Source organism: Crocodylus porosus, unplaced genomic scaffold, assembly GCF_001723895.1.
Source record: "Crocodylus porosus isolate Cpor-Errol unplaced genomic scaffold, CroPor_comp1, whole genome shotgun sequence".
In the NCBI taxonomy this organism is placed as follows: Eukaryota; Metazoa; Chordata; order Crocodylia; family Crocodylidae; genus Crocodylus; species Crocodylus porosus.
In genome coordinates this window covers 90,951,578-90,978,751 of record NW_017728943.1, presented here as the reverse complement: position 1 = coordinate 90,978,751, position 27,174 = coordinate 90,951,578, and the positions used below count along the sequence as shown (strand labels likewise).

The 27,174-nt window shown below is 42.5% G+C and overlaps 1 protein-coding gene across 2 annotated transcripts in view; it reads left to right on the top strand.

The window, feature by feature from the left end:
• SDCCAG8 (serologically defined colon cancer antigen 8) overlaps positions 1-21,383 on the top strand; it is a 153,254-nt gene extending 131,871 nt beyond the window's left edge. Inside the window, exons 17-18 of one of the 2 annotated variants that reach the window (XM_019549779.1) lie at positions 11,561-11,756; positions 21,004-21,383. In XM_019549779.1, coding sequence (XP_019405324.1) covers positions 11,561-11,729 — 169 coding nt within the window. In that variant the 3' untranslated portion in view covers positions 11,730-11,756; positions 21,004-21,383. Of the gene's footprint in view, positions 1-11,560; positions 11,757-21,003 lie in introns of those variants that run through there. The other variant, XR_002103673.1, reaches the window with a different exon arrangement.
• Positions 21,384-27,174: the final 5,791 nt, after the last annotated feature.

The window sequence follows — 27,174 nt, the reverse complement described above, 5'->3', positions numbered from 1 at the left end:
GCTCCAGCACAGACTCGGTGGTTTCAGCAGGGGGCTTTGCCTACACCCATGCCAGGGCCAGGCTAATGGGACTTGTGCTCATGTCACCATCACTTCTCCCAGCCCTCTGCTCCCTGGCAGCTGTACAGTTACAGCTTCCAGCCCATAGGGAACTGGTCAACCAGGTATCTGCATCCACAACATTGCCAGTCTCCCAGCCACCCTCCAAGCTGTGCCTGTGTCATAACCCAGGGCCAGGGAGAACAGAAGTGGGGAGAAGCAGCAGCAGCACAGATGCAGTTTGTAGATACCTGGTCCTGGCTCAGGTTCCCACTAGCTGGAAGCCAGGGAGCAAGGGGGCTGAGAGAAGTGGCAGCAGCCTGGGCAAGTTCCCATCTGCCTGACCCCAGCACGGGAATGGGGAAAGCCCCTTGCCACTGACATGCTGCTGAAGCCACCCAGCCTGCAGTGGACCAGAGCTGGTTATTCCACCCATGGTGTGTGAATGGTAGCCAATTCATTCCCTTTTTTCCATTTCCCATTGTTGTTTCTTCTACTGAGAAACAGGAAAAGCATTAAGATAACTTGCATGATCAGGGGCACCAGGGCAGGTGCTACAAGGAGAGGCTACAGGACCTGAACCTGTTCAGCCTCCACAAGAGAAGGCTGAGGGGGGGGATCTAGTGGCCTGTTACAAACTAGTCAGAGGGGACCAGCAGGCATTGGGAGAGTCCCTGTTCCCCCGAGCACTACCAGGAGTGACCAGGAATAACGGTCACAAGCTGGCAGAGGGTAGATTCAGACTAGACATCAGGAGGCGCTACTTCACGGTCAGGGCGGCTAGGATCTGGAACCAACTTCCAAGCAAAGTGGTGCTGGGTCTTACCCTGGGGGTCTTTAAGAGGAGGCTAGATGAACACTTTGCTGGGGTTGTTTGACCCCAGCACTCTTTCCTGCCATGGCAGGGGTCGGACTTGATGATCTGCTCAGGTCCCTTCCGACCCTACCAACTATGAAACTATAAAACAGGTCTGCTGCACCACATACCACAGTCAGGTGTTCTCTATGCTGCCTGCGTGTGTGCCTCTCCATTTTTTTTTCCACAGGTTTTTTTTCACTCCTGGATATCCAGGGGTCAAAAACCCCCCAGAAAAAAAAATAAACCAGAACAGCATGTGTATGGGCAGCTCACACCACTGAAAAGTGGAGCTGGCCTGCTTGGAGCTGCCCTGCAGCTGCCAGCCAGGCTCTGCTCAGCTGGATCACTGCTGCTGCAGCCCCAGGAGGCCCGCAGGTAAGGCTGCTGGAGTCAGCACAGTGCTCTCTACCGCCGTTGGGGTAACTTGCCGTGCACCAAAGTGCATGTGGCACGGGCATTCCCTGGGGACAAGTAGCTGTGGTGCAAGGCACGCTGCTGCTGCTTGTCCCCAGAGAACCAAACATCCACACTCAACTGGACATGGCCCCTGGGGTAATTGGTCCAAATATGGCTGAATTTTAAGCCTCTGGAAAAATAAGTTTATTCACACTCCTTTTGAGATGTTAGTCTGGCAGCTAAATTCTCTGCAGATACTGTTCTCACTAGGCATGCTTCAGACTGAGCATGCAGAAGCTGAGCATGTCTTTCCTTGCAGTTCTGCATCAGGTCAGTGTGGCAGCAGGCACCCAAAATGAAAGCACCTCCTCTCCTTTCAGTACTCCTGTGTTGATACTGATGAATTGGTGGAGGAAGAGTAGGTTGACTGGAATGCACAGATCAGAAGAATGCAGGCAGAAGCCAGAGAGTGGGGAAAAGTAGGCAGGAGGAAGAACAGGAGCATTGGGATGATGATGGATAATTGCAGAAGGTGGTGCATAGGAAGAGAAGGGAAATGGTGGGAAGACCTTGGGTGGGTAGGAGAGGTTGCCCAAGCAACCTTGAGGCTAGTATTTCCATTGAGAGCCTTGACTCTGCAATCTTAACACTGTTGTCGTGTTTTTAATGAAACTATGTAGAAAGTGTCATGAGCTATGAACACTATTTACATTATCACAGTACTTTTGAAATTTGCCCTTGAAACCTGGTGATGGGGAGTTGGGCAAAAAGTGACAAATGGATAGTTCAGCCTTGTTTTGTTTTACTTTATTTTATAATTGGCTTAGTCATGTTGTCAGTATCTTGCTTCTAAACCAACTTATAAAACACATTGCTTATTCGCAAATACTTGAGATAAACACATAGCCAATAGTTTTCCAAGCTGCTGTGAAATCATCTAGATTTGACTATTGCACCTCTGGTATAAATCAGGAGCAACTCCAGGAAAGGCCCTTCTGCTACAGTGCAACTGAAACCAACCCATCCATTGTCTCTCCTTAGGTAAAGACAGATTGTAAAAATGACATTAGAAACAAGTGCGCTGGAATCTTCCTTTTGCCCAAGGTGTACACTTCTAAATGTGGCTTTCTGTGCAAAGAATGTGTTCTGCCTTGTTTTCCATGATAAAACTTACTTGTGTTGTAAAACAAGTGGCTTCAAATATAGCTGAACTTGTGATCTACAACCAGCCCTCGAGTCTGCAGTTGGGCAATTGTATTACCATAATACTTATAGCTGTGTGAAGACTCCCTTTTACTAAATGATTTATTACTCTTCGCAGAATTCCTTTGGCTGCCAACTTTATTTCCAAGTCACTCCGTTCAGCTCAATTGGTCGCCTTCAGTTACCGTGGCAACCAGCAGATGGGGTTCTTTGACAAGGGTCAGCGGGGAGGCTACTGCAATATACAGGAAGAGCAGCTAAATAACAAAGCTTTCAGCATTGACAGTTCTGCTCTGTCTGGCCAGGAGTAGTTATCAGATTACTTGTATTAAAACCTAATTAAGATGTGTGCCAGTAAATGCAGCATGGTTATTGGATTTCGTGATTTAGCTGCCGCAGGTTGCTGCAGTCCTGTCACACTACTTCAGCAAATTCAGCTACGTGGTGTACAGTGGAAGTATTTTATATGCATAGCCTGGTAACATGAAATAAGTAATTTTTTAATAGGTTGGCTTCTACGGGCCTAAGATCTCTAGTTCTGCCTTTGAGTCTGAACGCCGCCAATAAGTCCCAGTGTATCTATTTATTTCAGATACATTTTAGAATCCAGACAGAAATTCAAATAATTTAATAAGACCTACACTGTCCACTCCTCCCTTTTGTTCATTGTCATCTGTGGATCTGCTGAGTCCAATTTAGACTGGAACCTCTGCAGGTCAGGGACCTGTTAGCACATTTATCTCTGAAGGCTAGTGCATACCCATACTGCTTTTCTAAGGCATGCTAACAGAATAAGAGAGTTGCCTTCATTCCTGGGAGAGATTTTTTTCTGTTGCCCAGAACATGTCAACTTCACTTTCTCTTATGTAACTTTCTTTTTGTGCACTGACACTTTATTCTTCAGTGCAGGAGGCCTCCAGAGAGCCCAGTGCACTACTTAAAGCCCAGGGCTCATGCAGAACTCTGCAGGACCTTGCGTAAGCCATCCACACCAAGGTGCAGAGCAGTCTAATAGCATTCTCCCTATGGGTGGCAATGGACTGGGCCTGCCACTGGGAAAGATCCGAGCTGTTCCTACAGCGTTTCATACCAACACCGAATGTGTCTCATGTTGGGCACTACCTAGACAGAGAAGTACGGGTCAAGCTGAACAGACTAAGATCTGGATATGGATATTTCAAAACAACACTGCTCAAGATGAACATCTTGGACAGCCCCCCTATGTGAATGTGGTGTCCATCAGACAGTGTCTCGCAGATTTGGAAGTTGAAAGAAGCAGCAGCATTCTCCCTTAGTGCAGACTCTTCTGCTTGAGCACTTTGCATGTTAAATGTAATTTGTGAGAGCTTAGAAGTGTTGCAGCTGATTGCTTCCTTTCAGCATATGGGTACGTCCTCTTGGTAACTCACCTGATTTTAAACTTAAGATTTTTATTGCACCCAGTGTTGTACAGAACATGGGGGAGACACAGGGCTTAATCCTCCAGTGATGGGCATCCTTTATTCCTACTATTCATTCCATTCTGTGAATCTGTTTTTTTGTTGGGCCCAGCCCACAGCCTGTGCCTCAAGAAGCTTTAACATACTGACCATAATTTTTAGCAGTAAAAATGTTGCTTTTGAAAGAACTAAATTTGGTAATTGTTCAAAAGCTTATTCTTTGTGTGACCACATATTTCTTTAATGTGTAACCTGGATGAGAAACTGCTCTTAAGTTCTTAATTGCACTTAAAATCATAGAACAGTAGGGCTGGAAGGGGCAGAAATGTCATCTAGCTCAGATCCCTGCTCAAGACAAGATCATCTCTGTTTACACCATCCCAGAGATGTTTGTGTAACCTGCTCTTAAAATTTCCCAAGAATGTAGATTCCACAATTTCTTTAGAGTCTGTTCTAATGCTTAACACAACCAACCTAAATTGCCCTTGTTTCAGTTTAAGACGGTTGTTTCTTGTCTTAACCCTGCAGCCACAGAGAATAGTTTCTCTCTCTCTCTCTCTTTATATCCACACTTGTTATCTGAAGACTTCAATTATCAGATCCTCAATCAAGCCTTGTCTTCTCCAGACTAAATAATCCCAGTGCTTCCAACTTTTTAAGTAACATTTTCTCAGCCCTCTAAATCATCAGTGTCACTTTTCACTGGACCCTAACCACCACGTACTTCCCCATGTACTTCTTGTAACTTGCCCACATACTTCTTGAAGTGTGGTGTCCAAAATTGGACACAGTACTTCAGATAAGGCCTCACCAGTGCTTGAGGAGAGCGGAAGAATCACTTCTTTTGTCCTGCAAGGGATAAATAACTTTCTTTGACTTGTTAATACAGCCCATTATGCTACTGGCTTTTTTGCAATGAGAACACCCTTGTGGGCTCATATTCAGCTTATGGTCCACTGTAACCTTCAGTTCCTTTTCTGCAGTACTGCAACCTCTAGATAGTCATTCCCAAGTCTGTATTTTTATGATTGTTCTGTCCTAAGTGCAGGACTTTTTTGCACTTGTCTAATTTTGTACCATTTTTCCAGTTTGCCAAAAAGTATTGTGAATCCTAATCCTATCTTCTGCAGTGTCTGTACTCTACCCAGCTTGGTGTTATCTACACATCTGCTAAGTGTACACTTAGTTCCATCCTCCAAATCAGAGGTGTCAAAATATATGGGCCAGTCCGTCCTGCCTATGGATCTTAAACTGGACCACATGCAAAGGGCCCCTTGGACTAGCCCCACATGTGCCTGCCCCAGCCCTGCATGCTGCACATGGCACGTGGAACCAGTCTCATGCACAATGTACACAGCCTGTGGGGTGGAAGTAGCACACGCGCTGCACGTACCAGGCCAGCCCTGCTCTGGACATGGGCACTGCCTGCACCAAACCAGCCCTGCCCTCTAAATCTGGCCCGCAGATCAATCCTGCACCCCTCATCTGATCACAGAGCCTGATGAATTTGACACCCATGCTCCAAGTCATTAACAAAGATATTAAACCGTGCCTGATCCAGGACAGACCCCTGGGGAACCTCACTCAGTACGTCCTTCCAATTAGACATCAAGCTGTTGATAATTACCCTTTGAGCATGATGATCCAATGAGTTATGTATCTATGTTAGCATAGTCTCATCTAGACTGTATTGCCTTAGCCTACTAATAACAGTGTCATGGGAGATGGTGTCAAATGCCTTGCTGAAGTCCAGGTATATCATATCCACTGCTTCTCTCCCATCCACAAAGCCCATGACCTTTTTATAAAAGAAAATCAGTTTGGTCAAGCATCACTTGCTCTTGATGAATCCATGTTCCTGTTCCTGAGTGATCACCTTGTTCTTCTTCAGGAGCTTCCCAATATATTATTTGATGGCATGTTCCAGAAGCTTTCTAGGTATTGAGATCAGACTAACCGATTTGTAATTCCTTGGACCCTCCTCCTCTTTTCTCAAAGATGCTAACTATATTTGCCACTCTCTAGGCATCTGGGACCTCACCTGACCTCCATCAGTTCTCAGAGAGAATAACCAACAGCTTTATAATTACCTTAGCCAGACCATACTAAATTGGTGGACTGTTAAGAGATGTTAAAGCTAGAGTGTGCTGTGAGCAGTTGCACATTAAGGTTTAATGCCATTTCTTGTGGGCACAGTTCTGCCACTAGAGGGCTGGCTAGCAAGGGGATGGCTAGGACCCAGGATGCCTGGGCTATAGCCCAGCTCTGAGCAGGGAAGGGGGGGAGGGTTGGCAGTGGTGCATCCTGGGATGCTGGAGAACCGCAGATTGAAAAAAAGTCATTCTCAAAGGAGCTGGATGAAGTTCCCCTAACACAAGCTAGGTAGTGCAGTCCAGAGTAACCCTCGCCTGAAGTGGCATAACTTAAGACATTCAGAAAGCATTTAGCACAAGTAAATGAGATGGGGACACTCATTTTAAGTGCCCTCGATATGGTCTACATGTAATGTTTAATTTCACTCTCTGAGTACTCTAGAGCACCTCATCCACCCCTGCTAATTAAAAAAATGCAATCTATTCTTCCCCTGTTCTAGGCTGATTATTTCCTCCTCTGTCTGTGCTGTGCTTATTATTTAATAGTTGACTTGATTTCTGAAAACTGAATACTTCAGCCCTTTCAGCATCATGCATTACTAGATTTTCCTCCCCATTCATAAATTACCTTAGTCTTCCTCTTCTGGCATATTTGTAAAATGTGTTTGGGGTTTTTGTTGTTGCTGCTTTTTACATCCCTTACTAGCTGCATCTCAAGCTGTGCCTTGGTCTTTCTGATTTTCTTCCTGCGTGCATGTCTACATGACACTCTTATACTCATCCCTAGTAACCTGGCCAAGTTCCTACTTTTCTATGATACTTTAGAGTTTCAGTTCACTGAAGAATTCACCATGTAGCTAGCACAGCCTCTTGCCACACTTCCTATTCTTTCTTTGCATTGGAATAGCCTGTTCTTGTGCTCTCAATGTGGTCTCTTTAAAGTACAATCAAAATTCATGGACTGCATTGAAATTACCTCCATGGGATCTAATTCCCTGGGTTTGTTAAAAGCTACTTTTATGAAGTCCACTATCATTAGTCTTCTACAAGGGGATTATTAAAATGCAAAGTAAGAATTTTTGTTCTTGCCCTGCAATAAAATAATCAAAGCTGCAGTTCCTCATGGTCAAAGTTTATCTTCCTTTTTATGGAAGATTAGCAGCCTGTAGTCCCACACTGACCTGTTCAGTGTCTCTTACCCAGCATGTAAATGGGATTTTTTTTTATTTCAGTGGAGAAATCAGAGAATAATTTTGAATGTGTTATTTGTAGATGAGAACTATTTCTTTTGTCGCACATTATTATAAATGGCCACAAAGTAACATGGTGTTAGAAATGGAATGGTATAAGTCAGGGGTCCACAAACATTTTTTGTGCAGAGTGCAAAAAACACCTGCAGCCTCGACTTGTAAGATGTTGGCATGCCAGGGGTATACAGCAGGGGGGCTGCAAGGGGTCTGATCCTTGTTGTGACCGTGCACTCCGGCCCCTTCCTCGCTGTCTGCCCAAGGTGCGCGTGCCAAGCAAAATGCCTTTGTGTGCCATGCTCTGGCACCTGTGCCAGAAGTTGCCTACCCCTGCTATAAGTGATCTTTCTGTAACTGCAGATATGCTCTAGAAAATGAAGAGAAACCTATCTCCTTAATGGAATTATCTTTCATATGCCCACAACAGGAGGTGCCATCTTGTATGGACAAACAGTGAGGATCATAACCAATTAATGTGCTTGACCTCATGATGCCTGCCTGCCTAGCATCCAGTAGAATAAGGAGTTGGTTTTGCTTATTAAATTGCCTGTTTGCCTCTTCCCCTGCAATACTGCCAAAATTGGGCTAAGTGCGAGCTGGAGCCCTATTCATTCAAGAAAGAGGAGGCAGCTGGCAGGACATGCTCTGCAGGGACCTCTTCATCACTGCAGTTCACTCCCCTGATGAACAGGCAGCTTGTTTTGCATTGAGAGACTCTGGGTGGGGTTTTATCAGTATTTACATATGGTTTTAGTGGCCAGTGATGCTGACTGCAGAGGTAAGGAGCATGAAGGAAGGGGATCTGTCTGTATACCTGTGGGTCTCCAGCATGGGAAATGTGGTTTACTTTGAAACATGCATATGAGACCAAAGGTATTTAAAACATAAGAAAATTAGCTCTTACAGCTGCCAGGAGTTGTATTAGGCCCTTAATGCAATTAGAAATTAGGGACCTGGAGTCAAAAAGGTCTCTGGATTTTAAGACACCAGTTGAACTAACAGGCGATTCTTCAGAGTTCCTGCCTTTGTTGTCTCAGAAAATGATACTCTAAAGGAGTAACCCTTTAGCACTGGTACAGATGAAAAGCATTAAGTGCTTTATAAAGAGAAGTGAGCGATCTCTGTGTTTTCTTTGTCTGAGAAATTCAGATAAGTTGCACAACATGCCTGAGGTCACATGCTGAATCAGTGGCAGAGCAGGGGATACAACTCAGCTTCCAGTTTGATGCTTTTCTGTACAGCCTCCCAGTAGACATTGCTTTCTTTTGCATGTTGGACATGATTTACAGCTCCTAGAACAGTGCACGCATTTCCAAAACACGGGGGGATGAGGGGCGCATTCATCTATAGGTGTAGTAGGCATACAAAACGGTTACATTGGTTCAGCTCTCCCAAACAGCAAGTCTTCCTCTCTGTCTCTTATAATTGTTACAATTGTCATAGCCTCCTTGGGAGTTTAGAACCAGGTGTCAGGCTTTGCAGTTTGAGGGTTTGTGCTTCCAACTTTTTTCTGATCTGTAGTCCTTTAGCTTGTAATATCACCTCTTTCATACATATGTACTCGCATGGTAATACAGACAGCTAAATAGCACTTTGAAAACATGCTAGCCATGTAACTGTAATAATCTGATTTGAAAAAAACCCAGTAATCAGACTTGGCTATGTAGCAGAGTGGTAAACATGGTTTTGTCCTCTCAGGTTTTTTTCTTTTCAATTTGGTTTTATATAACTTTACTGTTAGTCCAGGAAGTGGTTGTTAGTTCAATTAGCTGAACAGCAGGGTTTCTGAAAGAATATGCATTGCAAGATGGCCACATGGAGAGTTGATTTCTATATTTTACACCTCGGCAGAAAAAAGATAGGTTCCACGTGGAAGAATTACCTCATAGAAACTTTCCATCTTTTACCTTTCTAGTAAAGCTGGTTTAGTGGCATAGCCAAAAAAAATTCAACCTCGACTCTATTATTGTGTATGTAGTCCTTGTTCAGTAAGGCACTAATTTGCTCACAGTTAAGTAGGTAATCGAGTAGTCCTGCTGATGTTTCATGTTTAAGCAGAAGGTTAAATGTCTTGCTAAATTGGAGCTATAGTGCTGTACATGTAAAGGCCTTAAGAAAAAGACAACCTGTCTTGAAGAAATAGGTATTAAAAGACCCTAGGCCACAAAATACAAATCCCAGGCTGAACTTCACCAACATTTGGTGGTGATGATTTCCGCAGGTTGATCAAACTGGTGGGTCAGCCTGATGTCCCTGTCCCCCCAGTGCCCTAGAAGGTTTAGGTTCGGGGTTTTATTTTTGGCCCATCTCACTCTTAGGATGAGGTAGTTGTCTTTTATTTTACTTTATTTGATGAGACGAACTTGCAAAGATGTCATGAGTTTAAAAATAAGCATTTCCTTATGTAATGTTCCTGTATGTCCAGGATGTGGAAATCTACTCCTTTACAAAAATGGGTTTCCCCCCTTCAGTGTGCCAACCAAGGTTTGTTTTGATAGAGACTGCCAGAAGTGGTGAGCTGCCGAGTATTGTTGAGGGACTTAATGGAAACCTGTTATATAGCCCCGTCCCTATTAGAAAGTCAGTATTTACCCACTGTTAACTAGCGTCATCTGAACTATCACATTATTTCCCTATAATTAGGCCAGCCAACAAGTCTTTACTTGTTAATGGCACCCATAGCATAAGGGAAAAAGTCAACAGATATGACAGATAGTAGCCAATAGATAAAGCCCAATTACCTTGTGACAGCGCACAACTTGAAAGCCATGTTACAATAATAGATGTGAGTTTCGTGTCTGAGGAGCTCTTTAGGTGTAGTCTATATTGTGAAGAGGATTAAAATACATCTGACAGAAAGCTCAGCATGCATTATTTTCGACAGGTAAATATGTACTTAGTACGCCCAATAGCATAGGCTCTGACTGTGCTTTTCTTTGTCCTGACTGAAGTCTGTGCTGAGACACCACCTGCCACTTAGTTGTTCCACCATTACATCTGCTGCCAGCAGACGATGGCACCTGTCCTTTACTGAACCCCATCTTGTATGGTGCATTGTACAGGGAAGCCCTGTTTACCTGTTGCTGCAGTACAAGCAATAGAAATCGTCTTTGTTCATCTGCTTTGTAGTTTTGATCCTTTATTTTATTGAACATGTCTTGTTTTATTCATGGTAAGTATCATACAGCACCCCATTGCCTTGACATGGATCATCTTAAAAGTGCTTGAGAAAAACGCTATTCACTTCTGGGAGTAGGATACATTTAAGGGGGGAAGAAAAGGCTGAGTGGTTTGTATATTTTACTTTCCTTACTGCAGATAAAAGTCAAACTTCCCCTTTCTGGTGTTTCTTTCAAGAGGAACTCCCAGGTTCCCTCAGGGTAGATGGGCACTGTGACAGCTATTGGTTTTTTTGTGAAATCATCTGACCCGCATCTGCCGTAGAGCTCACCCTATAGATACCAATGATAGCCATACCCAATGTGACCATTCCTGAAGAAGTGGCACTTGTGTTTGTAGTGTAGACCAGACCTTTGTATATTCAGTCTTATTCACAAGCCCCTTCCTTCTGCTCTCTCAACTCAGATATGAGCCTTTGGGCTTGATGGGCTGTACTAGAAGTTAAGTGACAGGTTTTAAAGGCTCTCTTCAGGCATACTTAGTTAAAACTTGTCTTATTTTAAAAAGCCAAATAAAAGTTGCTTCCTATGACAGGAAGTGGGGCATACTTCAGGTTGTGAAAGCCATATAAAGACAACAGACCTGTCGTTCCAGGTCAGATTTGACAAGAACTAGTAAAATGCGTAAGCTTGGACTTTAATAGCTCTCAGCACTAGTGAAACTGATGTAAGAAGCTTGCTTTTTAAGCAGATGTAGTGTGTGCAGCGATGCTGATTTTTTTTTTACTGTGCTCGTATGGCAGAAGCCATGGGAAAAATAACCTCCCAATGGCACCTTTCCTGTAGGAGAGGACCTGCATACACACAGTGCTTGCACGCACATCATAGGAAGTGGCCCTATTCTTTGTGTCACTTAATTACACAACTAATTTGTTTTCTCCTCATAAGGTTTTTAAATTAAACGTTCAAACATAGAAGAATGCTCCTATTTAAGGGACTGAGATGAAATGTATTGAATATCCTACACATAACAGCTCATCCCCAGCATGACAACCTGGCTAAGCCCTGTCATCTGTAAACAGGACTCTTACTGCTTAACATCAAAGCCCCCACAGTAAATTCCAGTCTCAGAGCCATCATAATCCTTTCATGTGTTTTTTTCCAGGTTATACCAGCTTGACAAGCATTGCCAGACCACTGCTCAGCAGCTAGTGGAGTTACTCAATAAACAGAATCAGCTCTTCAAAGAGAGGCAGATGCTTACAGAAGAGGTGCAGATCCTGCGCACACAGGGATCAGGCCAATACCAGGAACAAGCGAAAAGAAAGTCATAGGGAAATATTCCTCAGCCATCCAGAAAGGTAAAGTCATTAGCACAGGCTTGTTTCAAGCTGGTTTTCCTTCCTGAGACATTAGCTTCAGAGAACAGAAATAGCTCCATTTGATTGAGGGCGACTGGCAGTTGTACCCAAGCCCTGATTAAACCTCCATTAAATCAAGAAAATGCTATGAGGTATATGAAAGCAGCAGAAATAATTATTGTTAGCAATTCCAAGCTGATCTTTGCTTTGTCCATCTTGCAAAAAGACAGTGGGCAGTACAATATCCCTTGTTTAACAGCATTCACATTTAAGCATGAACACAGAGTTGTGCTATCCTGCCATTAAGTCCACCTGCTACTTTCTGTGGTTTTGCCACCTCATTTTTAAACATTTTGGTCTCCCTTGTTGCTCTGAAAATCTGCAAAAAGAGGCAGTGCTGACAGGCTAACTGTACAGAGGCAGCAATGAACTCTGAAGTCAGTGGATGTCCATGCAACCAGGGAACTGCATGATAGCAAAAGAAGTTGGAGGATCAAAGCTTTAGTAATATGTAGCTGAGGTATTACATATAAGACTCTCTCTCCTACAAACTACAACAATCAGCATCTGAACATTTAAGTTGGACACTGATCCAGTAATCAATCACTACTTTGGAAAAAAGAAAGAGAATTGAATGTATTACTCAAATTTCAAAATAGATCTCTATTTCTGTGGCAAAAGTGATTTAATGATATTAACCACTGACTCATGTGGCTCACGAACATGGCAAGCTAGTAGTTCAGAGATGAAATACAGAATTTCATTAATATGAAGGTGACCAAGGTAATTCAGTTGGGAAAATTGAATAATCATAGAGAATTAGGGCTGGAAGGGACCTTGACCTGAGGCAGAATCATGCCTAGCCAAATCATCCCATACAAATTCATTGTTTAACCTCTTAGCGAAACTACAGTGTCAACCCTGACACAACGTTAGCCATAACACCTAATTGGTCACAGATAAAGCAGAAGGTCCATGGTGGCCAACATCCTGCTGCTGAAAAGGTCACTAAAAGTATGCCCAAGAGATCCCAGGAAGAGGGCCATGCCCCCTGCTACAGAGGCAGGCAAAAACCTCCAAAGTCTGTACCAGTCTGATTATTACGTAAAACTTCTTCCTTACCCCAGTTATGGCAATTGCTCTGACCCTGAGCAGAGGGGCAAGACCCTTTAGCCAGCAACTTCCAGCTGTACGTCTCAGGAGGAGCATTGGCACACCCCAGTCAAAATCCCCAGACTTGGCCAGCACTCGGTGCTTCCGAGGAAAGCAAAAGAAAACCCACCCCAAAAAGAAACAAACCCTGAAGTATAGCAACAGGAGGGGAAAAAAAAATTCCTGGCCTCATGTAGTAACTGGCAAAGCCTAGGACCACGGGAAATACCCATAGTAAAGTATGGGCATAGCTACTTCTAGATCATCCTTGACCGGTGCTTGTCCAACCTCTTCTTGAACACATCCAACAATAGAAATCCCACAACTTGCCTAGTCAGTCTATTCCACTGCCTCATTGCTCTAACACTGAAGAAATGTTTCCTCATGTCTAATCTAAACCTATTTTGCTGCAACTTCATGCCACTGATCTGTGTTTCACTCTGCAGCAAGAGAGAAAAGGTGTTTTCTTTCTTATTTATGGCAGCCCATCAGGTATTTCAAGACTGCTGTCATTTCTTCAGTTCCTTTTCTGCAAGCTGAACATGTCTGTTTCCTTCAGCTTCTCCTTGTATGATTTGCCTTCCAAGCTCTTTATCATTTTTGTTGCCCAGCTTTGGGCCCTTCTGTTGATTCACCCCAAAACTGCATTTGCCTTTTTGTGCATCTGCATTGCACCTGGGACTTGTGCTGAGTTTGTGGTCCAGCAGGACTCTTAGATCTTGCTCTGTAGTGCTGCCATCCAGCAGGTGTCACCCATTTAGTATTTGTATTTTTTATTATTCTTTCTAAAACATAGTACCTTGAATTTTCCAGCATTGAAGTTCATCTTGTTAACTCCAGCCTAGCTGTCCAATCTGTCAGGATCCTTCTGAGTTGCTTTCTCATCCTCCAGTGTGTTTGCTGTCCTTCCCAGTCCATGTCATCTGCCAACTTGCTCAAGATGCTTTCTGTTCCAGCATCCGTATGACTAATGCGTTAAACAGCACTGGGCACAGGGCAGACTCATAGAAAATGAGGGTCGGAAGGGACCTCTGGAGGTAGGTCATCTAGTCCGGCTCCTGTGGGACTCCACTTGAAACCTCCTGCCATTCTCACATTAATGCATTTATAATTACCCTTTGCTTGTTGCCTCTTCCAAGCCAGTTGTCTATACATCTTACAGTAGTTTTGTCTAACTCACATTTCTCCAATTTATTAATGAGAAGGTCATGTGAGACCCTGTCAAAAGCCTTGCTGAAATCCAGATATACTGTATTCACTATATACACATTGGCCTCATTCACCAAAATAGTAACTTTGTCAAAGAAAGAGATTAAGTTTGTTTGACACAATTTGTTCCCAGTAAATCCATGCTTGGCTGCTTGTGATCAGCCTTTCCTCATCCAGATGCTTGCAAATGGACTTCCTTAGGATACACTCCATTAGCTTCACAAGTATTGGGGTGAGACTAAGCCATCAGAAGTTCTCTTGGTCCTCCCTTCTGCTTTTTTAAAGAGGGTGCTGTGTTGGCCCTTTTCCAGGTCTCCAATGCCTTGCCTTCCACAGCTTGATGAATGTTACTGCCATGGGCTCCACAATCTCCTCTACTAGTTCCTTCAGTATCCTGGAATGAAGTTAATCAGGCTTTTCAAAAGCTCTCTGACTGTCTCTTATTATCTCATCCTTTCTTTGCTTGTTCCCTTTCTTATCCAGACAGTCTTTATTAATCATCTGGTTTCAGCCTAATTTTTTTGTGAAGACTGAGGCAATGTTGCTGTTGAGTATCTCTGCCTTTTGTGCATCTTTTGTTAAAAGTTTGCCCGGGGTTTTTAGCGGTGGACCCACAGCTTCCCTGGTCTTTCTTTTCTGCCTAATATATTTCTAGAACCTCTTCTTGTTGTCTTTAATCTCCCTCACCAGATACGGCTCATTCTTTATCTTTGCCTTCCTGATTTTGTCCCTGCAGGTTCTTGCTATTTTCTGCTATGCTACATTTTGGTTAGTAGCAAACTAAAGAGTGAAAGAGAGAACAGTGGTTTAATACTAACATGTTTAAATCATGCTGTTTTTTGCAACAAGGTAGGATAGCAGTAAATGCCAGGATGCTTTATCCTAGGTGAATGAAATTCGTTAGTTATTCCTGAAATTACAACATTGAAATGGCACTGATCCCACAATGCAACAGAGTATCTTACTAACCATTTTTTCCCTCTACTGAGGATAGAAATTACCGTACTACCTCATTTTACCATGACAAAGGTCATTGTCGGCAAATGTAATAGCAGCCACTATTTTAAAATTTTCAGAACGTTAAGAAAACGTAGCATTACCCTACCAGGAGGAGAGCTTTCTGTAACCCGAAAAGTCAGAGACTTCATGAAGTCCACTGGGGCCTTTGCCAATCTACATGGCAGACATTTCCAGTGGTATACAGACAGTAGTAGCACAATGCCATGCAACAGGAAAAATCATTGTTATGTCCAAGACACTGTACTGCTAATTGTACTTGAATATTGTTACAACCCAAAGTCTCTTTGCAGTTGTAAGAATACATTCACATACATGTACACAAGGATCGTGTGCTTTAGAGGATTCTTTATTTACTCAAGAATGCTCTCAAGGAAGTGTAGGTTGCTTTCATTTTTAATATATTATAACAATGCAAGAATCCAGGAAGTAATTTGAAATAATATTTGATTCAGGTGAACTGGAACAGAGGAGCACAATTATCTGGTGCATCAGTCAAATTCAGTTTTAAGCCAGGAAGAATTTTAAGCAAGGAATAATTCACCACAAATTGGAGATTTTAAGTCCAGCTAGATATGCAATGTCCAATCAGATTCTGGTATTTTAAAAAAAAAGTAATTTGTATTTCAGTGTTGATGCTGTAGGTAAACATGTACAACTGAAGTCTCCCAAGGGAAAAATGGACCATGATGTTCATAGAGAACATTGACGGATTTGAGTTAAATAATAATCTGATAGATAAAGGAGAAATGAGTAAAACTGGATGAGTTTTTCCAGTCAAAAGTAAAGGTGGTTTTAACTGAAAACACATTTCCCATTTTTTTCAAATGTTGAAATGTTTTAATTGACTTGAATTTTAAAAATTAAAAAAGAATTGAACACCTAGAAATAAACCATTTTGTTTTAGTTCATCTTGAATGGATTTTTTTTTTGCCTTGGTGGGAAAAAAAACCCACAGGCTCTCATTTCTGGTCAACTCGAACAAAATTCTTTTAATTTTTCAGTTCAGTCTCTCAATATATCAACCACTGAACTGAATACTCCACTATTCTCACAGCTCTAGAAACATGGAGTTTCTTTAGACTCTGAATTAAGATTTGAATGTGAATACATTTTTCCTAGCAATTTCTGGGACACTTGACTTACTGTCTAGAATGAGAATACTGTTTGGTCATTACAGTTATAACTCATATGTGATGTGATCCTGTATCATAAACTTGTCCAATTTAGTTAAAATTCAAGCAATGGCTCCATTTAATATTAGGATGAATAGAAGGAAAGTATCCAAAATGAAGTGTTAAGTGAGCTCAGAGTGACTTGTAACTTGGCTACATGTAAATTATTTAAATCTGGGATTCAAGGGCAGTATTTGTTGCATAGTCTATACCTGTTCTTATTCCTGGGCCTACAGTATTTTTCAATTGAAACTGAATCCAAGGTTTTAAATTGATTAGCTACACTGAATCCAGCTGGACTGTTTTAAAAAACAATTTGTTTATTACACAAAGATTACATTTGTATTATATGCAACACTTGCAATTGTATTTTAAAGGCAAATTCCATATGCATTTTAACCTCAAACAGTACTGCTTCCTTTATTAATCTGTTATTATCTGTAACCTTTTCAAACAAAGGCAGCTAGAGGTATGAGTCCCTAGTGATAGATATGCTGCCTTTCCCTAGGATGTTATGAAAATCTGTTTGCCGTGGAAACATTCACACCATACAAGAATAGACACATGTACATTTACAAGGGGAATTCTTGTGAGTTTTAGTGATTTGAAGAAAACCTGAAAGAACAAAGACCTGCCCCTGCCAAGTGCTCCCTCAACACACACACAGATTTTGTTTCTTTAGTAACAGTCCTTCCACTCTCTCCAAACCTGTAGCTTTTGCATTTGCTCCACTTCTAAAAATGTCTCTCTTCCAGAAGTGAGTTGGGGCAAAAATCTTGTCAGTCAATTGAAAGGTCCATTCCCAGCCTTGGCTCAGGCTAAGAATTTTATCACTTCATGTGTTTTAAGGCAGAAAGGACTGCTGTGATAATCTGGTTTGATTTGCTGTGTAACCCCAGGCCATGCAAATACCCGTTCATCAAGCCATTTCCCTGGGTCCAGATGTATCCAAACTTGATTCAAAAGTAAAATGTACAAATTAAGGTCTAAAGTCCATATTTAGGCACCTGCATTAGTGGCCTGACTTCAAGGAGCTGTAAGTACTTTTCAAAGGCCATTCAAGCAGGTGCCTAATTATAGAAGTTAGCATCTTAGCTTTCCATATCTGGCTTATGGTCTAAACTCTCGTTGCTCCAAAATCAGGAGAAGCAGCAATAATACTAGTTTTGTTCTCTCCCAGATATCATTGGGATTCTGTTTAGAGTGCATAACTGGTCTTGGAGCTAACGATTTCCTGAATAAGAATATATAGTCTGCTGTAGTTTGTTCATGTCGCTCAAAGCTGAGAATGTCCCTGCTTTCCAGATCCAGCTCAGTGCCTGTCAGTTTTACAAAAACAAGTGTTTTGTCCCAGTTTATGTAATCCCCCTGCAGACTGGCTGCCTGAGGGAACTGCTGGCCAGCTGAGCCAGTGAAATGAAGAGCAGACTAGCTGAGAGCATATGTACCTGAGGGATTATCTCCAGCTAGGCCTGTCAGATGCTCTGTCCTGCCCTTCTCTTCCCCATAAGGCCTCCTAATAACAGCTCTCGTGAATCCCTAGCAGGAGGCTTTGCCCTCCCAGTGCTCAGCGTCTTCCACTCCAAACTCACTAGTTTTTCCTTTGGTACACGGGGATCTTTCCGTACCTGGGATTTTGCGGTTGTTCACTAGCTTGGTCAAGAATTTGCAGGAAGTCTCCAGGAACTACTACACATGTACTGTTTTCTTAAAGGCAAATTAGTCTTTTTATGGTATCTTAGAGAAAGGTGGTTTGAGTCCATAAGTTTGTTAACAAAAGACCTACAGCCACCACTTCTCTGGCTGTTTTCTTCCAAGTGGGTTAGACTGAGTTGCCATAGGAGAGACCTCCAATGAAAGCCCATCTGCTACAGAATTAGTGAAGCTAATTAATCTGGAGATGGAGAAACACCGTTTAATCTATTCCCTGCCAGTGTCCATGTACTCTAGTTTGAACACACAGGCAGTGGGGCTTCCACTGACTTTGGCGTGGGGTGTCTATGAGGCAGTATAATGGACCCAGTGGGCAGATTTCCATCCTAATGAACCTAATTTTTCCCTCACTCATTTCATTTGTTTATTGTACTGAACACTTGAGCTTCCTCCTCTGCTACTTTTCCAACAGAAAAATACCTTGATCCAAGTTTGTCTTAACCACACAGACCTGGTTACTGATCTACATTTAGCCATATACAAGCTGTGTGCTTTACAAAACAACCCTATCGGGAATCTGTAGTTGAAAGGATCAACCAGACACATGTCGGGTGCACTGGCCCTCTATGACTTGTTGCCCCTTTTGGTCCTTTATGATTTTTTTAGCAGGTGAAGGAAGGTGATTGCAAAGAGATTAGGGAGAATTATTCTTAACACTTACCAGATCTATGCAAACTATATTAGAAAATAATTTAGTTGGAACTGTGTGAGACATTCTCCACAGGACTTAGCTTTGAGTTGCCCTGCCACCTAGTGGAATTCATGGCCACAAGTTAGACATCCAAGCTCTCTAGGTGTCTAATTTCTGGTCAACACTGGACACCCAAGAATACGATAGACACACGTGAGCACATGAACAGAGAGATAGATAAACTAGCCAGCAAAAAATGCTGAGAAACAGCCCTGCCCCATCATGGTTTGGCATCTAAACCTGGGCTGCAGGGATGTACCTCTTGCTCATGGGAGTCAATCCTGTTCTGTGAGTTGAACATCTAAATCTGATTGGGCCTTTTTTCACCAAATACAGAAAGGAGAAAATGGTGGTCATCCCCCCGCCCCCCCCAGAAACAGTGACCTAGCGATTACAGCACTCGCTTGGAATGCCAAAGATACGGGCTCAAATCACTTCTTGAAAGGACTTGAATCCACACAGCCCCATGAGTCTCCAACAGCTTGGGTAGAAGGCATTTTGGGGTGGGACTTTTACTTTCAGGTTGAAGCTATTCTACTTTGCATAAGTACTTACAAACTTGTTGGAATGGAAACTGGTACCTAGGCCTTCTCTTTCTGGTCACCTTCTCTTTCTAGAGGCATTTTCCTGCATAATTAGCATCTAACTATGTATGTAGATGAAGTAGAACAGACTAAGAAAGTCTCCTCCAGCCCAAAATATCTTGTAGCCAGGTTTAGGTATCTAAAGTAGGAGAGGTAGGCTCCAATCCAACATCTGTAGGTACCCAGGTTTCCTACATCTAACTAGTCTATAATTTAGAAAAGAAGCATCATGTCCCAAACTGTAATTCGTGCAAGGCCCAATTCTTTAGGTCCTGCTGGTAGGGGAAGGCTTAGCGTTTGAGTTCACTGGGCTAAGGCATGCCCTAAGTGCTCATCAGCATCAGGACTTAGGCAGGTGTAGGCAGTTCTGCCCACCAACAGAAATTCAGCACCAAGGGGCCTTTACTAGTAGAAACATGGGCACCTAGTGATTATAGGTGCATGCAGGATTAATTATCCAGGGAGCTGAGGGTCTCAGGGGTGCCTAATTGTTGGACACTAAGCACCGAAGTCCTTTTGTGGACTCAGCCCCCTGTTGTTTGGGTAGGTTCCTGGAACTGCTTTAAGAGGAATCCAACTCCTGTCTTACTTTTGCCTCCCACTGCTTACCCTGATCATTGAGTGCTCTCACTGCACATACTTACCAAAAGGAAGCACCAGTTATCAACTTGCTTAAATAGACCACCTCTTCTTAAAGACCGGCATTTCTCTTGCTTCATCTGATGTGCTTCAGATTTAAACAATGAATTGTAGAAGCAGCTCTTGAGTTCTAGTTAACTTTTAAGCTTGAATAAAAATCAGATTTTTTTTTTTGCCTTTTAATGTCAAAATAGCTGTAGGAACAACCATATTAGAAAGGGTTGAAATAAATCAAGAAAAAGGTATTTTTTTTTCTAAACAAGTTTTAAGTGTGTAATGCTTTACTAATTCAGACTGCTAAACAGAGAGGCAGTTTGCCATGTTAGTCTAAAGTCAGACAGGAGGCAGGGTAGAGTTGTATCTCATAAACAAACTAAAGCTTATATATCTCTGAATTAGTGAGGTGAACTGCCTCTTTCTGTCCAGCTTATACATCTCTGATTTAGTTTGTAAAGTCTACCCTGCCTTCTGCCTAATTCTAGACAGCTGTCCCAACTCAAATACCTTTAGCGAAACATTGAATGGCTACTTCAGAAGCGTGAACAGACGCACAGTGGCTATGTAAGTATTTCAAAGTTGCAAATTACTCTTCCCACAGAAGGTTTCTAAACAGCACACAGTTTCCTGTTTTGCTACAGCTGCCCACCCCATGTACAGTCTGAACAATTCGCAGTAAACACACTCTGGCACAAACCTGCCTCTTCTTTCCTGGAAAGGATAAGGGGCAAGACCTTAGACGTGCCCCAAAACAAGAGCTCTGTTATTTACTGCTCAACATGAACCACGTCTAGAGCTCAGGGAGATCTTGTTTTTCAGGAATCAAATGACTCTGTTCTTGTACCTGGACGATTTTTGATCTTAGAAAGAGCCAAGAACAGCAGGTCTACAGGAATTGTCGTGTTTTGAAACAGCATTTGTTTACACAGCATACCATATTCTTAACCATTGTGGGACTTCTTTTCTGAGCACTTACCCACAGGAAGGCGTGACACAAACAAATTAGAAATGCAAGTAACCCCACAGAACACAAGATATTTATAATCCCATCTCTTTCTTCTATCTTAAAGCAACCCAGTTTGCCAGTCTGAATGCTGACTTGTTTGACGCTGACCCCAAAGCAACATGTCTAATAGAAGTAAACTCTTGCTGGTTAATGTCAGTTGGTTCACACCGACTATTGGATGTGTTGCACTTAAATCAAGAAACCTTTTCAACTGTGAGCTTCTTACCAAAATTTCAAATATGACTTCAGCACAAGAGTTTTCCATTGCGCTTCCTGTGAAGTGTTGAGACTCACCATCAAGTTAAAACAGCTGTTGCACAGCATGGGCTTAACTCCTAGGTTGTACAAATTTTTAGAAAATATTTCAGATGTATTTTTGTAATTTATTCCAGCATTTATGTTCTATTACATTTGTAAATGCCAATAAACTTAATTTGATTTTTCTCTTGCTGTGTCATTTTGGATTTCAGGGAAAGAGGTCTGGCGTTTTTTGACATACAGTACTTTACATATTGATACTGATCACATGTATGCATAATACGTCTTGTCATTATTGGCTTTCAAGATAAGTAGCTAACTGGGAACTTTTTCTCTGTGAAGAACCTTGTACAAGAATTCCTCACTTTACATAATTGTTTACTGGAGCAGAGTTTGGACCCCCAGGTTTCTCACTGCCCAGGTAAGACTTCTAACTACTACACGATAGTCATTCTTAACCCACACTCTAGCCCAATTTATGACTTAATTATTTAACGCAATGGCACTATATTGGAAGCACAACAAGAAACTGTTTTGATCCAATGGAAGAACAACAATGGTAAGAGACTAATGTGACTACACAAGGAGCTTCTAGGATGCCTCAAATGCAGAAGGCAATAATTAGGCACTAGAAAGATGGACAGGTCACCAAGGAAGCTTATCAGGAAATAGCGAGAACTTGCAGGGACAAAATCAGAACAGCAAAGGTAAAAAATGAGCTGCAACTGGAAAGAGAAGTTGAAATTACAGACAAGAAGAAGAGGTTCTGTAAGTATGTTGGCCAGAAAAGAAAGATGAAGAAAGCCAAGGATTGACTACAAAATAAACAGGGTAAAATGTAACAGAAAATGCAAAGAAGCCAGAATGCTCAACAGCTACTTTACTTCAGTCTTCACAAAAAAAAGCTGTAACCAGAACGCTAATAAGATAAGCTAATTTGGATAAGAAAGAGTAGTCTGAGGGATGAGATAACAAAAGAGACAGTCAGAGAGCTTTTGATGGGTCTGAATGAATTCAAGTCAGCGGGGCCTAATGAACTCGCAGAGGAGATCTCTGAGTCTTTGGCAATAATACTTCCAAAGTCAAAGGAGTCAGGCAACATACCAGAGGTCTGGAAAAGAACCAAACTAGTGCCCCTCCTTTACAAGGCAAAAAGAAGGACCCAGGAAGCCATAAGCTGTTTAGCACCATCTTGCAATCCAGGAAGTTACTGGATATAATTCAAGTATATCAGCAACAAGAGGAAAAATCAGAGAATGTGAGTCCCTTACTGAATGGGGGAAGCAATCTAATGACAGATGATGTGGAAAAGGCTGAAGTATTCAATGCCTTTTTCACCTCAGTCTTCACAGGCAAGGGCAGCTCCCAGACTACTGCACCTGGCAGCACAGTTTGGGGAGGAGGTAAGCAGCGAACAGTGGTGAAAAAACAGGGTAGGGACTATTTAGAAAAGTTGGACGTGTACAAGTCCATAGGGCTGGACACAATGCACTGAGGTACTGAGTGGGTTGGCTGTTGTGATTGCAGAGCCACTACCAGAGGTATGAAAGAAATGCAGTAGAGCTGGACTTCAGCAAGACTTCTGACAAAGTCCCAAATGGAGAAAGGTGGGTTAGACAAAACTACTGTCAGGTAGATAGACAACCGACTTGAAAGCCAGTAAGCAAAGGGTAATTATAAATTGATCCATGTGATAATGGTAGGACGTTTCAAGTGGAATGCTGCAGGGGTCTGCCCTGGGCCCAGTGCCATTCTGCATGTTTATTAATGATCTGGATGCTGGAATAGAAATCTTCTTGGGCAAGTTTGCAGATGACATAAAACTGGGAAGGACAGTGAACCCTGTTGCAGGATGTGAGCCCAATTCAGAAGGAGCCTGATAGATTGAAAAGCTGGGCTGGAGCTAACAAGATGAAGTTCAGTACTGACAAATGCAAGATACTACACCTCTAGGAAGAGTAATCAAAAATACAAATACAAAATGGGTGACATCTGCTGGACAGCAACACTACAGAGAAAGATCTAGTCTTGGCGGACCACAAATTCAGCGTGAGTCTGCAGTGCAATGCAGCTGCACAAAAGGTAAATTTCAGGCTGCATTAATACAAGCATTAAGTTGCAGAAAAATAAGTTTAGATTTGACGTGAGGAAAAACTTCTTCACTTTTAGAAGAGTGAGATAGTGCAATAAACTGCCCAGGAAGTTCCATCATAGGAAGTGTTCAGGAGGAGGCTGGACAAGTGTTGATTGGGAAAGGTCTAGGAGTAGCTATACCTGTGCTCTACTATGGGTATTTCCCATGCTCCTGGGCTTTACTGGTTGCTATGTAGGACTGGGAAGGAATATTTTCCTCTTCTGTTGCCGCACACTGGGAGGTGGGGAAGTGTTTTCTTGCCTTCCTCAGATGCACAGGGTGTTGGCTGCAGGGAAGACTGGAGATTTTGACTCCACATCCCAGCAGAAGCATTAGCACAAAGCCAGGGGTTCCTGGCTGGAGGGTCTCACCCTCCCACTCAAGGCCGCATTGTTTTTGGGGTCCAGAAGTTTTACCCAATGGTCAGACTGCTATGGGGGGGAGGCAGGGAAGAGGCGGCCTTCCTCCGTAGCACGGGTCATGGTTCTCATCCTGGGAGTAGGGAGTAAAGAGTACGTGAAATTCACCTAAATACAGTATTTGTGGTATCATGTACAATTATGGGCTAAATCCACAAAGATCACTTAGGCATCTAATTCCAGTATTGTTGTTCAGTTATGCGTAACCCCGTAGGTGTTGCATCTTTCTCTTCTGGTCACAATTACCTTATTTACTTAAATACAAGACAACGTTTTTTCCCAATCAGCATGATGGGGGAGGAAACTTCCTCTTGGATTAGAGTACCAGCCTGGAACAGGCAGCACTCTGCTGCAGCCTTGGCCACAGACTCAGGGCTGGAGCCAGAGCTGAGCTGCGACCTGCCTTGTGATGCAATGACTTCGCTTGGTGGGGAGGGGGCCACATAGCCAGGGAAGCACAAAAGGAGACTGCAGGGGGAGAGGAAAGCCTGCACCCCTACCCTTTTGCCTGCCTGTGCCTGCCCCCACCCGCTTATCTTCTGCTCCGGCTTTCAGTCCCTCTAGCCCTGACCCAGCCCAAGCAGGAGCTGCCACAGCTTCCATCTGGCCAGGCTGGGCTGGACCACAATTACTGCTGACTTCCCTATCCAGACCCAAGCTGCAGCAGCATGTAATGGCGGAGGGATATAGGGAGTGAGGGGAGCAGGGGGTGGAAGAGGTAGGGAATAGAGACAGCCACAGGCAGCAGGAAAAGCAGGCACAGGGGCAAGGGAGGAAGAGACGGGTCTGGCCCCTCCCCCCCATGCTGCTGCTTTTCCCACCCCAGCAACTGGGGGGTGGGGAAGAGGAATTTAACATGACCCCCCCCATATAATTAGATTCCATACTTGGAAAATTATAAATGTTACAATTTTCCATGTATAAAATGTAATTATTGGGAGGGGGGACATCTTAAATTCAAAGTAGTCTTGGATTCAAGTAAATGGAGTAATATTTATTTAAACAAAGCAGAACCCTCCTACAGGACAACTCAAAAGACTAATGCCTAGAATACCTAACAGCTAGGACACTCTCCCATCAAGTGGGAGACATGAATACAAGTTCCCGTTCAGACTCAGACAGACTAAAGATTTGAAAACGGCTGTTTATGCCATCCCAGGAAAATGGCCCAGTCGCTGGACTATTAGGTATAACTGGGTGGGGGGTTCTCTTCACCTCATACTGGTTTTTGTGAGAAGGCATTGGGATGATTTAGACCTCCAATTTCCAGAAGGGCTTATGTACAGGTACTGGAGATAGGTACCAGCCTCAGCTGGGGTGAATTGAGGCCCTAGCCATCTTGGTCCTTCCTCCTAGCTAACTTAGGCGACTCCCTGTTTCAGCTTGCTAGCCCCCGTGAATCCTGTTCTTAGGCACCTAACTACTCCTCCACAAGCACTGCACAAGCTGCCTGGACACTGAAGTTGAGGCAGTGAATTTCACTTGGTGACAAGGCACCTGAATATTAGGTGCCCTAAATATCCAGCTCCCCAAAGTGACTTAAAAAAAGGCATGGTCCTCAAAGCCTTTACAATTTTTAGTGTAACATACAAATATTTAAATGCCAGTGGTTCTGCCATCCAGAACCTTACTATTTTTCTATAGCATAAATTGATTTCAGCAACAGAAGCTGAAAACTGAGAATCTGAAATATGTTGCACCAAATTATATTTATCATTTGGGCTTTACGGCAAATTAGTCTTCAACTGAAATGGCACATAGCATCGCAATCAGAGTATTACATGCATGGTGATAAGAAAGTAAATCATGATGTACACCTTTTATAAAAAGAAATTGAGTGAGCTCCTTTCAGATTCTAAAGCTGAATGAACTAACCGGCATAAATAATTTTAAAAAGTGCATGCTAGATGACATGACCAATATTCTGTTTTCAACTGTAACTTGGACACTTGAGAGTTCTGCTCTGAATTGCAGTGAAAACCTACTTGTTTCAGTTTTTCACCACATTGCAAGGAATGGATTTGAGATTTTATCCCATATATTTAATAGTAATGTGCAGGTATAAAAATAAGTTCTCTGCAGCAAACTTCAACATGCATATATGTACAAAACTTCACAAAAAAGTAGGATTAATAAACACAGAAGTAGCAGATTGACATAGTGCTTTATTTAAGCTGTCTGTACGAAGGAAAATAATGTGCATCCCTATCATATACGTGTAAAAATACTAAGGATGTACAGTGTACAAAAACAGTTTCTTGTTATTTCACATCCTTGTGGGTCATATACTTAAGGAAATAAACAGTTTAAGTATGACCAACAGTAATATGGTTTCTTGGGTTCATAGTCGTGTCTGCTTAATATCCTTAACCATATGACTAGATCTTGCATGGATCTAATGAAAGAACTAGCAAGGTCAAGAAATGTCACAAACTCTAAAGCTACAGGGAGGTAATTCAATTACCAATTTAGAGATTTTTATTTAAATAAATACTTTACATTTCATGCTTGCCTGTAATGCACTACCAGGAGCAAGATAAGGAAATTCTACTGTAGACAGTACAAACAGTAGCAGCAAAGTGTGTACATTGAGGTGTAATATATAGACCCTGCAGTTAGTAAGGCAAGACCTTACTTTTTGTACTCTAGGAGAAGCACATGGCCCCTGCAAGAACAGTCAGCTTTAAGAAGCCACAAATAAAGATGGAAAAAATGTAAAACAATACTGGAGTAAATGTTCTTTAAGCATCAGGAATGTACTGGAAGATGGGTTAGTGTGGAAAGCAAAGCTGTGTGCAAAACTGCCAAAATCCAAACAGAAATGACCTATTTCCTCAAAGATGGCTGCAGTACGAGAGGGCATACTGTACATCATGGAAGTCAGTACAAGCTGGAGTTTAAAGTCTGAAATATACTACAATTGAAGGCTCAAGGTACCAGCCACCAACAGCTGTCCAAATCCAAACCAGAACTCTGGACAGGAAGAGAAAAAGCTTCAGCATTTTTTTTTTCAGCACAGCTTGAAGATTTATCTTTTGTCCATTCTAACACTGGTAACAGAAATCAGGAATTCCCAAACTCCGCAAAGCATTAAATTGATGTTAACTTTGTCTGTAATAAACTTGATTGAGAATTTATGGAGACACATTATACAATCCAGAGCAAAGTCTTAAATGGCTTTTACTAACTAACTAAGCAATAATGATCTAGCCACCGGGCCTCTTACAGATGAGGAACCACAAGCTGGAGGCACAATCCCAGCTGGTCATTAACTTTAGGAAATGCCCTATGCCAAGGAATTTATTGCTATTACAAGCTGAAAACAAAAGGAGGAAAACATACAGGCATATACCGCAGCTTTTTACTCAGCAATGTAGATCTATGTTGGTAGGTATGAGGCCTTGCTAGAGTATGAATTAACGCC